Source organism: Ammospiza caudacuta, chromosome 1, assembly GCF_027887145.1.
Source record: "Ammospiza caudacuta isolate bAmmCau1 chromosome 1, bAmmCau1.pri, whole genome shotgun sequence".
Classification (NCBI taxonomy): domain Eukaryota; kingdom Metazoa; phylum Chordata; class Aves; order Passeriformes; family Passerellidae; genus Ammospiza; species Ammospiza caudacuta.
Genome location: NC_080593.1, coordinates 70,767,961 through 70,784,399, shown reverse-complemented (window position 1 = coordinate 70,784,399; position 16,439 = coordinate 70,767,961). Strand labels below are relative to the sequence as shown.

Here is a 16,439-nt window from a genome sequence, read left to right as displayed (position 1 = left end):
AGAATACTAAAACAGGAACCTACTGGCTTTTTTTAACCTTCTGCTGTAAGGAAATGTGCCTTTCTCCATTTGATTTGAAAAAGGAAATAGTCTGGTGGTGTGGCTATGGAACTTTCTCTTTCTGCCTCTGATTGCAAAAGTAGTAGTAAACAATGAAAATAAAAAGTACAGTATTGAACAGCAGAATATTATGGTGGTGTTGAGACAACAGAATGACAGTAATTATTTTGTTTCTCTTGTTTCAGGTGTCAGAAATTACTTGAAAGAAGCATTAGTGAATATCATTGCTGTGCATGCAGAGGTGAGGAGAAACTTCAGATCATTTCATGCTTAAATTCATATGATTTCAGTGTACTTTTGCTCGTAAATCCCAGATTTTTTTTTATTGAAGTGCCTTCATTATAGATGTGGTTTAGATTAGCTTTAGCCAACCTGTTATGCAACTGATAACTTTTTTTTATGGGCAGAAGGAGATGAGTGGTTCCTGTTTATCCTCTCTAACACTCCATTACACCTTTTTGTCTCTATTATCTGATAAAGAGGAAAGCCAAATGCTAAAGTTAAATTCTCCCTTTCCATGCAGATAATATATAGATATATAGCTAGTTATGATGCTTTCTTTCTCTGATTACCTTTTTTTTTCTTCCAAAACATCTGTAAATTACCTTTGTTTCACCTTGAAGGAAATGTTCAACACATGCCACTCAGAGTGAAAAGCCAAGATATGTCAGTCTTCTACATACAGTAGGAAATAGGAAAGCTAAACACAAAAAGTTTTCTAGTCTTTGTAAGCACAAATACTGTTTGAAATACCTAAGTAGGTAATGGCTACCTAGGCTAGGAAGTGCATGTTAAAGCATTGCTTATAACATAATAAACTCAGAGGGGCTGCAATTATTTAGCCTTTTGGGATTGTATGGAGGAATTTTCTGTGGTTCTTTAAGTTAGAACCTGTGTTTTACATAATCATTCTTCTAATCATCAAGAGTGTTAACACATTACAGTTGCTCCTGGTAGAAGCATTGGTAGTAATATTTCTCTTACCTCCAAAATACCACAAGTATGGCTGCTCGACCTTTTCCCTGTAATTAAAATATAATGAGATTCACTTGAGGCTTTTACTTATCTTATTCCTTCTTAAATTACAAGGATTCGTATAAATTAAAATATTTTCAGGAACTTCAAATTTGACTTGCAGTACTTTTTATACTATTTCAGTGTTAAATTATAGCAGAAGCATTTACACAGAAGCATTGTGATTTTATCAAATGCTTCCAAATGAGGAAATAAGAAACACTAAAAACATATACCAACATGATAACAATTTTAATAATGTTTTTCAGTGTAGTGAAAATTAATTAAAATGGAAATTAGAGGTTTTGCTTTAAAAAATTCAAAGTAATTTGTGACTTATTGAGCTAGGCTTGTAAACATGCATACTTGTTAAAATGCTGCAGCAAAGGGTGCATTGCTGTGCTCTCTTCATTGAGACCGATACTGAGTCTGGCCTAAATAGCATTGCCTCTTAAATTTCTAGATGTGAAATATACAGAAACATGAGAATGTGTGTCAAGACGAAACTCCCATTTCCACTGGTGAAATTCTGTTAAGCTGGGTCAGGTTTAAGTTTAGTTAGCTAGGCAGCATGTTTCTGTATTTTGAAACAGCAAAAATTAACTATCAGATGAACAGCAAGGATTGACTGAAATGGAAAGAAAATTGTTTCTCTACCTTTGAATTCAAATTTAGCTGAAATCAAAATAAGGGCTTCTTACTGCAAATTTGTGGTGATTCACCCTTGCTGACAATTATTTTTCCTGGATTCTGTAAAGTAACTTCAGGAGTGCTCATTGCAGGCAGAAATATTATCTTCTCAGTAGAAGATCTTTGGGCGTGTTCCTGGTATATTTGTGTTGAATTGATCAGCAGTGTTTGGTGCTGAATAAGATGACCTCTTTCCAGCACTGGTAACAGCTGGTAGCTGACATTTATGGAGTCACTGTGCTTGGCCTGTGGTGCAGACCTGCCTTTTGGAATGATCAGCCTTATGGAATGCCTGCTACACAATTCTTTATTTAAATCACTGAAAACTCTGTAGGAATCTTTGTTTGGTTGGTTTTTTTCTTGTTGATTTTTACACATATATATTAATATCTTCTGTCAGTTGCTAATTTTCTTTGTCAGACATGGAAGCTAAACTTTGTGTAAAAGCAAAAGTATTCCAGAAAACAATCCACTACTTAATTCTTTAGAATCTTTCAAAGCAGAAAGTGTGGAAATGTTTCAAAACTTTATACATCTCATTTTCCTTCTTATCCCACTCCAGTCACATACTTAAGGTTACATAAACCACTCCAGCTTCATGTGTCATCTTCTTTCCCAGCCCTGTGCAGTTTAATGCAGTTTTATCATCACCTTTAAGCTTTGACACAAGTTTGGTGTGTCTAACCTATAATCTCACTTCCTCCTATATTCCAACCTCTTGGCCTGCATTTTCCCGAATTTATTATAGAAAAATCATACTTTCTTGTTTTTTAAATCCACAACAATTTCTCACTTCTGTAAAACTCCCTTTAAGGAAAATTGGTCTCTTCATACTTTGCTTCAAGCATAGATTTAATAACTTTGTGTTGCAGTTACTATTCTGAATATGCAACTTTTACAAGTTATACAAATATGTGATTATAAAGATTGTTTTGATGCATGGGAAAACCAGTAAGGCTTAAAATTTTTTGCCAGTTAACTAATAAATGGCAGGAGTGGCAGAATCTAAATGAAAATCCGTTGACACCCTCGTACTCACACAGTCTGTCAAATGTTTATCTCTGCTACAGAGTATAACAATACTAGCCATTGGACAGTGGTCAAATATAAAGGAGTCTAGAAGAAATAGCAGAGTATATGGGTAAACAGTGGCTGAATGTGTAAGTCAGACACACAACTCTGACTTAAAGGTGCTATCTACAAGATGGCTACCTGTTACAGACACCTGACTACCTGCATCCATCAGCCAAAGGTGCATATTTTGAAGTTTAGCTGCTTTTTTGTATAGCAAGAAGGTTATCACAAATCACATAGCCAAATTTGCTGCTAACAGAAGGGACTGGTCAAAGTGCAGGGCAAGCATCAAAACACATCCTTCATATTCAAGTCTCTTTTGAATTTTGGTATGTTGATAAAAATGAATGAGACCTTTCAGTCAAAGATGTTTATGTTTTTATTGAAATGTTAGTTTTGAAAATACTTCTGTTAATGCAGGTGTTGTGCTCATGGTTCTTCTTTCATTAAACTTAGGTGTTTACCATTTCTAAAGACTTAGTTCCTCGGGTAATGTCAAGGGTTGTAGAAGCAGTCTCTGAAGAACTGAGTCGACTGATGCAGTGTGTTTCATCCTTCAGCAGAAATGGAGCTTTACAGGTACCTGAATACTTTGTACTGTCAAACATCTGAATGTAGAAAACTGAGAATAACAGACAGAGGTATAATCTGGGCGTTCGATTTATTGTAGCAGTGAAAGCAAGGAGATAAAAAGGATTCGTTTACAACCTATTTCAGATTTATGAATGAATACCCTTTGGGATACTGGTTCTTGGGTTTATTATATTTTAGGGTTATCTTTGTGTTAGACAGCATTAAAAGACTACCTATATTCTATGAAATAAAAAGCATCATAGTGGTATCTCTTTGAAGTGTTGTCAAATATTCTTTTTGGCCTGACATAAAAAATCACTTTAAAAGCAAAAAACAATGTAAAGATATTTTGAGATTTAAAAACAGAATGCAGTAGGATCTTGTAAGACTTTGCAGGACTAGTCACTTGTTTGCTTTACTCTCTCTGAAATACCATGTTTTTGTAACATGGGCAGAATAGCTTTGCTGTCTTTATTTACATCTGGATTGGTGTTGCTATTGGGTAAGCTTTAAAGGACTCTAAGAAAAACACCTTTTTATAAAAAATCCCTCTGAGTCAGATTGCTATGGCTGTAACAGAAAAAGAGCAAACTCCCTATTTTCATTGTACATGACAGCATTCTTGCATTATGATGGGAAAATAATATCCAGTGGTAAGCTTTGTTTTCCAATTGCTGCTAGTAATGGCATTGGACAGAGAATTAGTATAGGAAGATCACAGCCAAGTGATTGACTCAGTATTTAAACCAAATCCATGAATAACAACAAAGCTGTGCCTATATTCTTTTTGTCTGATTAAACAACTGTAGGGACTTGCTGCCTAAGCCTGTAATTGAAAGGCTTTTTTCTCCTTACTGTAAGTTTGTCACTCATGGTCATTTTCTGTTCCTCTTAACATGGAAAATCCTGTCTAACAGACAGCAGCAGTGTGAGAGTCATCCAAGCCTTGCTAGACTGAACAAAAAATTCTCATTCGAGCCTCACTCTGTATTCCTACATCCCATGACCCACAGTTTTGCAGGGCTTGCCCTTCCACCAGGTTCACTCAGGCTGTGGTACTTGAGAAGGGGGTACTGGTACCTCCTAAAATGTAGAAAAGACTCCAGAATCTTAGGCGTAGGACTTCAAAAAGTCCACAACTCCTGAGCTTGGAGCACTATATAAAAAGAGGTAAAATACTGTGTGTTGAGAAAAGCATTTCTGATGAGTATAAAATTTGAGGTGGCTATGTTATATTTTGTGCCAGAAAGTTCTAGCTCTAAAAAAGCATGCATTTTACTGGTCTTCCTACCTGGAGGAGGGATGAGGGAGATACCTAAAAGCCAAAGGCTTTCATTAGATGTGGAATTAGTTGTATGTGTTGCATTGTTAAATGTTCTGTTTTGGAAGATTAATGTTGTGTGTACATGTAGATAGGGTACTGTAATGTCTAACTGGATTAAATTTCATATTTATGCCTAAAAGAACAAAATGTTATTTTTTATGAAGTTCGCTTTGTATTTTTAAATGAAATTATTTAATGATCTACCAGAATGTTTCTATTTCATATAAAAGTTGTGATGATCGTGCGGCTTTTCAAAGACCAATGGATGATCTGTGAAGTTTGTTTAATCTGTGAGTTCAGTCTCCTCCACAGTTTGCCTAAGTGAAAATTAATACCTGGGCACACAGTACAGTGCAGGAATAAAATCCCCAAGCTCTTGTGCCCGCCAGGTGACACAAAAGAAACAAAGTACAATCATTCTGCTTCCTCATATGATGGAAAAAAATTAATTCACTGGAAGAACCAAGCACAAAATGTATATTGGCAGATTTTTGTATTTTTGTGTTTCCTTTCTCCCTGGCTAAGCAGTGCTGTGAGAAGTTAAGCTCACTGTATTGAATTTTTTTAAAAAGAATAAAAAAGTTGCATCTGTCTTTCTGTCACAGTACAGAAAAGGTGAAACAGAACTGAAGATTTGTTACGGTTACTGAGAGACAAACCAGTGTTTTTTAACTACTACACAGTGACCATGTAAACAGTTTGACTTGAATCAAAAGTATGAAATTGTTCCTTTGAGCAGTCTCCTGACAGAGTAGCATGGCAACAAAGAATACAGGAAATAAACTGTTAAAAGCCAAGGCTGCTTACAAGGGCAGCGTGCAATAGTATTTGCCTCTCAAGAAGGTGAAGCTTTGGGATACTTGTATCCACTTGGTGAAAGGGCATTGTGTCATTGTTTCAATATTTTCAATATTTGTATTTCTGTCTTTAGGCAAAACTTGAAATCTGTGCATTGAGGGATACCGTGGCCATATACCTAACACCTGAAAGCAAGTAAGATGTGCTGTAATGTCACTTTTTGCAGTGTAATGGAATCCTTGGTACACATGCAAAAACACATACTGTAAATTTAGAATGAGGGAATTTTGCTTCAAATAGAATATGTGATCTACTATATAAATATACAAAAACCAGAAACCTAGCAAGATTTTATCAGTTGAAAGAAAATAGGGGGGTTTTTTTGTTGTTTTTTTTTTTTTGTTGTTTTTTTACTTGGACTTTTAGACACAAACCAATATTTGACATCAAAAACAAATTGTAAAACTTCTTAACAGCAGTACAGCTGGTGAGGATAATTATGCTAAAGCCAGACACAAGCAGATCTTGATGAGTTATATCCATTTTTTCACAGCAATCTCATAAAACATAAATAACCTGCCAGATTGGTCAGAGGGTCTACAGATCCAGCTACTGGCAGGATCCCCTTATAGGGATATGGAGAATTAGGGCTCTCCATAGGCTTATACAATACCCTGCTCCTTCTCCACACACTAATTGGGGAAAGGGAATTCAGCTTGACACTGTCTCCTGGAGTCAATGCCTTCAAAAGGCTTTCAGCAATTTATCATTTCTCACTGAGGCAAGACCAAAGATAAGTAGTGTGGGGGACACTCACACACATTAATATAGAGGGAGAAGGAAAAGCATTAGCACCATCAATGGTTGATCAGCCAAGGCATGTAAAAACAGGCTATGATAGCTCTCAGCAGTTTTGAGTAAAGCTGATTGACTGAAATTTCTAGGTGATTATGGTGGGGATTGGATATGGGCAGATTCATTCATTATTTTAATTACCCTCACTTCTTTTAAGATTGGCATTATATGTCCCAGCAGATGGTAATTTGATCATCTTAAAAATCAACAGTTTTGTAGGAGACATTTCAGTCTTAATGTGTCTTCATAGAGTCACACATAGTGTCCCCTGGTGTCACTGCATTCCAGTTCAGAGTACTCACTTCCCTATTCTGATAGTGACAAAGGCCTCTAAAAGAAAAACTACTAAAAGAAAACTACTGGGCATTGGCTCAAAGTGGATAAAATCGAAATTATATTGTCTGTAATAGGGCAAAGTACAGTGAACCCTGAAAGCCAGAGCTTCATGGAGGTGTTTTTTATTGCTGGACTTGTAACTAGTTGCCATAAGTCACCATATTAATCTTTTGCTGACAAGATTCTACTTATCTGTACAGGTCCTGCATTGTTCCCTCATTTCTGTTCCACTCCTGTTGCCCAGAGCGGGGTGGGAACCCCATCTTTGGAGTTACTCAACACTTGACTGAATAATGGCCCAAAGAAACCTCCTCTAACCTTGAAATCGGCCCTGCTTTGAGATCAGGGTTGGACCTAAAGTCCCTTCCAACCTAAAATATTCTATGACTATGTTACCAGTGCAAACCCACTGGAACACTCTCTGTAGGCACCCTTGTGTAAGGCAGACTGCAGCGGTCTGTCTACTAAGCACAGAGAGACAAAATCAATGTTTTATCTGTTCTTCATACACTGATTGATGGTCACTTAGTTTTGGGCAGAAGGCAGGCTAGCCTCTACCTGTTAATTTTTGAACAGTCCAGGATGTGACAGTCTTCAGTGAGCTGCTGATTTAACATTTCCTGTTGATGTATGATGTACATCACATTAGGAATATCAAGACATATGCTTGACCCCATGACTTATGTTCAATTTGCATATGGATGTCAGGTCTCAGGTAAATATTTTGTCAATTTATTGAAATAAAGGATGAATAAAATATAGCATCCTTCTATAGGATTTATAGAGAGAAACTGTAAATGCTGAGTATTGTACTAGCAGAATATGAGTATTTTTGTTTTCCTTGCAGATCAAGCTTTAAGCAAGCTTTGGAAGCCTTGCCTCAGCTCTCAAGTGGAACTGACAGAAAGTGAGTACAGTGCACCCTCTTGTTTCCTTTATGGTCTTTGGAGCCATTGCTTTTTACTCTTGTAAGAAAACTCTGATATAAAAGGGTTAACTTTCACCATATTTGGCCCTTCTGAATTACAGAGCAGAAGCCTTTTTGGACAGAGTCAGGAAAAAGCTCAGTCCTTGCCTTGTTCATGGCCTATTAAATTACCCAGAGGAGCTAATGGCTTTGTGACATATCCTGCTTGCCCATCCTATCTTCTCAGTTCAGTGTCGCTTTGTATTTGTCTTGTAGTATCTGTCTTCTTTAGCCTTCCTTGTTAATCCTTAAGGTTTCTGTGAGTTCCATTGTATTGTTTTACTGAATTAAGTAGCAATTAAAAAGATGGCCAAGAACAAAGTTCAGACTTTGTCAAGCTGATGGATGGGGAACTCATAAAACTGGCATGTTTCTTTTAAAAAACAAATAAGGAGGGTCTGTGGCTCTTTCTTAACATCAGGAGGAGGAATTTTGGGTTCTTGCTTTTCCACCACCACGACCTTTGACAAACAGCCAGATACTTGATAGTCTATTTGACAGCCACAGCATAATGAAGAGTACAACTAGGACAGATTTGTAATGAGTAGAGTAGTGTAAGTACAGATGGCTTGAACTAGAGATTGGTTTCATTGTACTTTCCTGCGTCAAATCAGTTTGCACTTAGCAGTCAGAATTTAGAATATTTTGTAGACACATAAAGAGACTGTGCAGCTCATGGTCTGTGGTCTGTGGCTTCTTCCAGATGTCCTCTGTCTATGTAGTCAAACCTGCTCTTCTCTAGTCACAACAAGTCTCGAGATACCTCCTCATCTTACTTAGATCTTATGCTTTATTATAGTTAAAAATCAGTTTTGAGTAAGGAGAGATCTTTTAACTCAAATTTTCCAAAACACCTGTAGAAATTCTTTTTTCACTTAGTCACAAGCATCTGAGCTTCATGAGACAAATGAGAATCAAGAACTGCATCATTATTACATCTGCCTCGGTGTTTTGAGCCCCAGACAGTGCAGAACTTGTTCTGTTTCCCAGGTCACTACATGGCAATTGCCATTTTTCCCGGCAGCTGATTGTAATCTACATGTATTTGTGTAAAATAGCACATTTGTGCTCTGACTGAGAGCTGTTTGTGTGTGTTCATTCACAATCACTACTATGATGCTAAATTATTACATGGACATGATCCTTTTCCAGAGGACCTGCTGAAGAAGCAGATACTGATTTTCTGGTTTAAGTTGTTATTCTTGGACTAGTTTGTTTTTTTTTAACACACAGTGTAATTTTTTATTTTTTTTTTTGTTACTGGGCCATTCAGTAATGCAGCATGCCAAAAAGTTCAGGTGATACATGTCTGCACTATATGGCTTGCTTTTGAAATAGGGCAGAAAATTCAGAGATCACATTATTCCCCAGATTAAGGAGAAAATAAAAGACCCAGCCAAGACTGTAAAACAACTTAAAGCATCTCCAGTGTTGCAATCAATATTTTCTACAACAGGCCCATCAGCACCATTGCTCCCACATCTGTGGTTTGTGGACTAAATACTATCCCCTGCACGAGGTACTTTCTTGACAGCTTGGTAGATGTAAATTAACTATTGTTATGCCCCCAAATGAACTCATACACAGTTTATCTGTTAGGGACAAAACAATGTGACTGTGGTGAATTAATGTTTCTCCTGGAACAGTCATAATATCTCTGATCTTTCAATCATAATACTTAAGAGAAATCTACAAATACTTTCCAAAGACAAGGCCGACAACCCAAATTTGCAATTCAGCTACACAAGAAAAGCAGACAGCATACCTGAAGTCACAGACAGAATAATCAAAACTTGTAGTAATTGTTCCCTTTCCAGAATTTTCTAAAGTTGTAACTGTTTTCCCTTTACAGGTTACTGGAAGAGCTGCTAAACAAATTCAAAAGCAGCATGCACTTGCAGCTGACCTGTTTCCAAGCTTCTTCATCAGCCATGATGAAAACATAGACAACAACACAATGCAGACAAACGTGCATAAACATTGTACATTTTTCTGGACTACTTCAATTCCTTTGAACATCCTAAAAAAGCTAAAAAGAATTCCACTGGAAAATAAATTGAGATACAACTTTCTTAGTAATGTTATGGGGTGTCCTGCTGAGTGAGACTTGTGTTCCTGCATACTTTGATAAAATGGTTTTCTGTCTACTGTATTTCACTCTGTGGAGGGAATTAAGTCAATTTTGTTTACATACACTTGTTCATGAAGAAATATTCATTACTGTTCTATAGTCTCAGTTTCACTTGTTAAAAATACATTGAAATGTATTTTTAGCAAACGTCAAATTTGAGTATTAGTCATATTGTTCAGTGTATCAATCTTAATTTCTAGGTGTAGAGTGATACTGAAGTGACTGGAAGACACAAATTCTATAAACTATTGAAAAGTATGTAATAAGCGTTGCCCCGTAGAGCTGACTAATTAATGTCCAGATACCATATTAAGTACACTGCTTCTTTTGCATTTGAAAATGGTAACTTTTTTTTTTTCTGTTCTCATCTATAGTTTTGGTGTTTGTAAGTCTGATTTCTTGGGGGCTTTTATTCTCTTACCTATTTTTAATTAAACATGTTGCCACCTTTCAGGTTTCTCCCTTCTATTTGAGTATTGATAGTGACCTTCACATCTGAAATCTACTTTCACTGGCAATTAACAGAAAAGCACTCAGAGTTTATAAGATCAGTAGAAAAAATGTCCAGGTAAAATACTCTTTGGTGTTAAGGAGTAAAATAGTTAATAGCTTCTCACATAGTAAGGAAAAGCACAATACATCATTCATTTTGCTTCTTCCTTCTTACTCTTCTTGTCTTTCCTTGCTCTTACAGGCTTATTACCACTGTCTTCCTCTTGTTAGTCAATCTTCTTTTCCTCTTTTCTCCACTAGTTATTGGATTTATATGAGGGGAAATAGGGATTCAGGAGAGAAGAACAGTTTTGCTGCCGTTGTTTTGGGGGGTAACAAATGGGTTTAATTTTATAATTGATATTATGGCTTGGAATTAAATAATGCAGTAATAATATATTCTTTCTGTAATTACAGTCATTTTGGGTAAATAATTTCAGGAATATTGCATGCTTTTCAAACAATTTCTTAATGTCAGCTCATTTATTCTGCCAGTTCAATTATGTACTTTAAAAATGCAGTGTACAATTCCTATAAAATGTAATTTTGGATAAAATTTGATGCACACATAGTTACTTGTTAAAAAGTTCTGTGTAAGTAGTAGAAGCATGTTAAATGGAAGTGTCAGGCTTCAAATATGTTATTATCATTAAGAACCTGGAGTAATGTTGTTTTGTTAAGTGTTGTCCATTCTGTGGTGGTCATAGTCTCAACTGCTGATGTTAACTGAAATAGTCATCCAGTTCTGTAAAATATTTCACTTCAGAATAATAAAATATTAAGAGAGATGGTCAAAAGCTCTTCTTGAATTCCTCACTTTCCAAGAAATATTATTTCTTTGAATAGTACTTTGAATTTTGCCAGTCTACAATTTCTGTATTCATATCGGACATGTTCTAAGTATTGAAAACCTATTGTTATCTGTACTGTCTTAATACATATTCAGACATCTCTTTATTGTAAGATCATTCTCTTACTCATCTTTTACTGCAGCAGCTTGTTGCTTGTCTTTAAAACCTGAAGTCAGACATTTGTGTAGGTGCTTCTCTGAAGTAACTTACACTTCGGAACATCTCATTGACGGCAAGAAGAATAATGTGGAATCAATCAAAACATTCCTTGAATCCCATCTGATATGACTGAATGTTCACAGTCAAGTCAGAGCACTGCTTTTGAATAAATCCACTTTGTGGATTAAGGAAGTCAGTGAGCATCGTGCTGCAACAGGAGGTATTGGAATCCCTTTGCATGGAAGGGATGTTGGGACTGCTGAGGCTTCATAGCCAATGTACAGCAGGCTGCAGTTCCTCTGAGAAGAACATTAAAAAAATAAGAAGTGGTCAGTGTGGGTTTTGCAATAAATAACTGTTAGAAGATACAATTGAGTTTAAAAAGGGTTGTTGAAAGTGGGAAAGACAGGGAGACCACACCAGAATACACCATCAGTTACAGCTTACAGAGAAGAGACGCAGCAAGGAAATCAAAGTAACAGAAGTGAAAGGCTCTGACATTTAAAGCAAAGTAAATGCTCAAAACAGTACAAGGGAAAATAAAGTGAATTATTACATGAACCTTGAACCTCTAGAAAGATCTAAAATGGATACAAACTGGAAAAAATTGTCACTGAATTAAAAGCCTAGAGTGCTTTATTTCTTACATAAATGAAAAATATAGAAAGTAAGAAGGCTGTAAAATATATCTGACTTGAAGACTTACAGCAAAACTCAACCATAATATGCTGTGTTGAGATATTTGGCCTCTGCAGATGCTGAGGCATTCTTCTATTACTGTATTTTGACATTTATTTTGAATAGTCATGAGTAGTTCAAGAGGTAGGCAAAGAGAAAATAAAAAACAAATGCTGCATTAATGTAATTAGGGAACAACACAAGAAAAAGAGTTTTAATCCCCCTGTAAAGTGATGGGGAAAAAATACGTAAATATAGGGAAAAGTTATTACATATCTGGGGGTTGACTTAATGGAATAACTCAAATAAGTAGCATGAAAGAATGAAGAAATCCTGTTCCTTCTCATTCACAAAAGGTTTTTTTAGATGACATTCTTTAGAAATCATTTATGAAATGTGCTCATAGTGTGTCATTGTCCAAGTTTAACATCTTCCTATAGCTTTTTAAAATCCACATGGTTTATTAATATAGAAAGAACCACAGTCCCACCACTTTTCATGCATGTGCTGAATTTTAAGGATAAGAAAAGGCATGAGATGACTGAGGATCAAGCAGATTGAATTCTGTGTGCTAAACCCCTTACATCTTCCCAGGACTCTGATCAGTTAAATTTCACTGTATGGCAACAGAGCAGGAAATAAGAAGCAGTTGTGCTTTGCAGGGGGCTTTTGGCTGCTCCGTAATGTGTGACTGTTGGCCTTGTAAAATAGGTCCAGTCTCTCTCAACCTTTGCCAAAACTATTGCATCTCCCTGAAGAGAGGGTATTTTATGGTGAAGGTGAGATTGATTTTTTGTGTTGTTGTTGTTTTCTACCCAGGCAGCCTTTCTCCGTCCAGAACCAAAAAAACATTTCTGATGCACTAGCATGTTTCCCTGCTCTATTGGTAAGTGGTGAGATACAGATAGAATAGGCCTATGTATGTTCAGGGGAAAAAAGTAAGAATTGATTGTTGCTATAAAGGCAAAGGTAATGGCAATATTCTAAGATATCATGATCGAAGAATTTCATGGAGCTCTTTCACCGCTGAGCCTGAGAAGCAAAAAATCCCTCACCTGCAAAAGTCTAATACTTAGCTAAGCGATGCCCTAAGAAATTTACCTTAAAAGTATTCACAAACTCAACTCCTTTTTAACATTGAATGTATTGAAATCCAACTCCTTTTTAATGTTGAAGGTACTGATAGGCATTTTCTGTTTCTAATCTAAGAGAAGGTAGAATGTTGCGGTTTCCTAGATACAGTTTTGGCCCCATGAAGAAGGAAACTTCAAGAATCTTTTGCCATGGTTACCATGATCATCAGAGACAGTCCTGCACAGGGGATTTATGCTTCCAAACCTACTGCCAAACCACATTCAAGTCAACTCCAGACCACAGCCCTTGGATGTGTCCAGCTAAAATACGCTTGGCTGTATTTTTCCTGAGGATATTAAATATTGATTGCATAAATGGATGCAAATACTGATCTTTGTATCCAAACACATTTCTGGACTCACTAGAAATGAGGAGGTTTACATGTTTTACACACTTTAAACATGACTGTTATTTTACTCTCATCATTGCATAATATCTATAAAAATTAGAAGGAAATTATCTTTAATATATTTAACCTCATCACAACACATTGAAACTGAAAATTGAATGCAGTGCCCCTGCTGAAGTCTGAGATTCAGAATTCACATCTGGATCTTTCACCTTGTAGAGCTTTGGCTCTCTGGATCTGATTGATAAGATGCATCTTATCCAGGGATAGAAGGAGAGACCCCTGAGGATATTTAGCATCTGCAATCTGCTTCTAGTTCTTAGGAACTGTACTTCCTGTACGGCACTTAAAACTGTAGCATTAGTCAGGAGTTAGTAATTGACTACTGTCAAAACAAGACCCAGCACATGCATTATTTAAGTAGTAAGATGAAAATATGATTTGAATTAGTCAGCCTTCCAGACAGGTTGAAATATTTGGGAATTTGTTTAACTTGATGATAGACTTCAACTAGGACTTCGGTCCTTTGGCATTTTTGGCCTAGCTGTGTAACTGGGGGAGTTATGGGCGAATATGCTCATCTGAAAATAAAAATAATCGTAACTTGTAAATTCCTTTAAAAGATGTTTAGGAGAGAATTTGGTGTGTTTTATTCAAAGATAAAAACATCCTTAGTTACCTTCCAGCCTGTCCATATAGTGATAAAGAGATGGTCCAATTTACCTGCCATGGCCTCATTAGCAGTTCTCCTGTTTTTCTGTATCAAACATTAATGCCAAGTGTGCACACATGAGTTTGCCATGGCTAGAAATGCTTCTACAGTGCTAACACAGGACACTTGGCTTCTTTCAATATTCTTGAAGAGAGCCATAAAAAAGGGAGCTAGATGGTTAATTATTGGCAAAAATAATTTTGCACAAGCTGTGTTATGTGTTAAGAGTATTTTGGCTTCATGTGGTTGACAGGCTGTTTTCTGACTTAGCATCACTTACTAGAGTTCTTTTGGAATGAAATGAAAGGCAAAACTGGGAGTAACAGGGAACACAGTTTCATAAGGGAACCGATAGCCATTTCTGTCTTCACCTTTTTTAAGTTCTGGTTTTATATAGTGCTGCCAAGGGTTAAAGAGGAGATATGTGCAATTCAGTTCCATTTCTCTTGTGCTGTTTTGAGCTGCAGAGATCTGAAAGCTTGTCTTTAACAAAGGTATTAAGAGACTGGGTCCAAAATGGTGTATTTATTTCAGAACAAGGTGTTTATCATGTAAATTATATACTCATTTCAGTATTACGTGACAACCCAAGGGGGCTTTCCTTTGGAGAATCACCAGTACAACCTTGAAGTCTTTTAAAACAATGCCTTGGTGAGTAACTTAAATGTCACACTTTGTGGCATTTATCACTGCACAGAACAGCTTTTGGAGCAGCTGCATTGACAGATCTGCTGCAGGATTTTTTGGGGAGCAAAGAGGGGAACTGGACGGGCTTTTTTGTTGTACCTAATTGCTCTAGGCTGAACATCCCAGAAGACAGCTGCATTCCTTTCCTCTCACAACCCCACTGTTTAAAGGCTTGTAGTAGGTTTTGTATGACTCTTCTGCAAGCAGCCCTCCTTGAGCTCAAGACCAAGTAAGGGAAATCTTCAGCCAAATTCCTTTTGAATTGGAAAATTTAAACAACTTGAGGAAAAAGGAGTAAGACAATGGAAAGTGGAATCCAGCCTTATTTGCAACAGATGCTATTAACACAAGCTTAGTTTTATAGCCTATTCTGGCAGCCTTTCACCTCTTTCTTGTGAAAAAACTTTTAATATTAAAAGTTCATTGCCAGTCCCAGGCAAAAGTGCACAAATAAAATGGGCTGATGGTCTCAATATAGCTCATGAAAAATGCATTAAATACCAGTTAAGAATTATCTTTTCATTCATTTTATCTTTTCATTCATTTTATCTTTTCATTTATTCCTGAAATGGGGTTCAGGTAGGGGAAAGGAAAGCTTTGCTGCAGGCTTCCGTGCTTTGATGACACCTGTGTGGTGAAATTACTGCAGTTCTGATGTGACTGCAGATAACCAGGGGGCTCAGCATAAACTCAGACCTGAAGCCTGGTGTACCCAGTTATTTCTAAATACACAGCAATCTAAAAACAACCATGAGAGTCTTCATTTTGGTGGCACAGGGTTTCGTGCTGCAGTACTAATGCAGCAATATTTTTGCAGCCACAGATTCTGTTTTGACCAAGTGGAGCACATGCCTTGCTTTTCTTGGTTCATAAGCAGATTTTTAGCACAGAATGTCAAATCAGATAATTTATAAAGTAAAATTAGCGAAATGAGACAGTTTTTCTCACTGCTCATTACTCATTTTTTCTGATAAATTTCACTCATTTTAACTAGATTGTACTTCTGCTCACAGAGGGGCTTCCCGTTCCACCTTATCTTTTTAGATATTCAACAGATAATTCAAATTCAAAATGTGAATGGTGCCACTTATTTTTAGAACCTGACATAAATACAGACAGGCAGACATAGGTTTGAAAATAAGTTAGGAGAGACCAAAGAACTCTGAACCATTGGGTAAAAAATATTGGTAGACACCTGTTCTAGCTCTCTTTGGTACAGCCTGCACAGGAAAGGGAGTCTCCGTCTCTATCTCTTCAGACATCTCCACCTACTCCTGCTGGAGAACAGGAGAATGTGATATCATGGTACAGAAGGTGAGATGATTCTTTGTAATAACTAAAAGTGCTGCAAAACTGAATAGAATGAACTCCAGCAAATTTTTCTGTCTGACAAGGACAAAACCTACTCTACATTTTGAGATTTCCAAAATGAGCAGCACAACTGGACTAGTTCCAATATCATCTCTGAGGAAGACGTCTCTTGCAGGCATGTTTTATCCTTGCGCTGCAATGCTGCCCAGGTTGACCTTTCTGGGTCATTATTTAAGCGTTGAGT

General features: G+C 36.7%; 1 protein-coding gene across 1 annotated transcript in view; it reads left to right on the top strand.

Moving 5' to 3' along the window:
• The window catches only part of EXOC2 (exocyst complex component 2), a 125,383-nt gene extending 114,282 nt beyond the window's left edge, over positions 1–11,101 (top strand). Inside the window, exons 24-28 of the mRNA XM_058802689.1 lie at positions 246–301; positions 3,295–3,417; positions 5,667–5,728; positions 7,572–7,631; positions 9,544–11,101. Coding sequence (XP_058658672.1) covers positions 246–301; positions 3,295–3,417; positions 5,667–5,728; positions 7,572–7,631; positions 9,544–9,637 — 395 coding nt within the window. The 3' untranslated portion in view covers positions 9,638–11,101. The remainder of the gene's footprint in view (positions 1–245; positions 302–3,294; positions 3,418–5,666; positions 5,729–7,571; positions 7,632–9,543) is intronic.
• Positions 11,102–16,439: the final 5,338 nt, after the last annotated feature.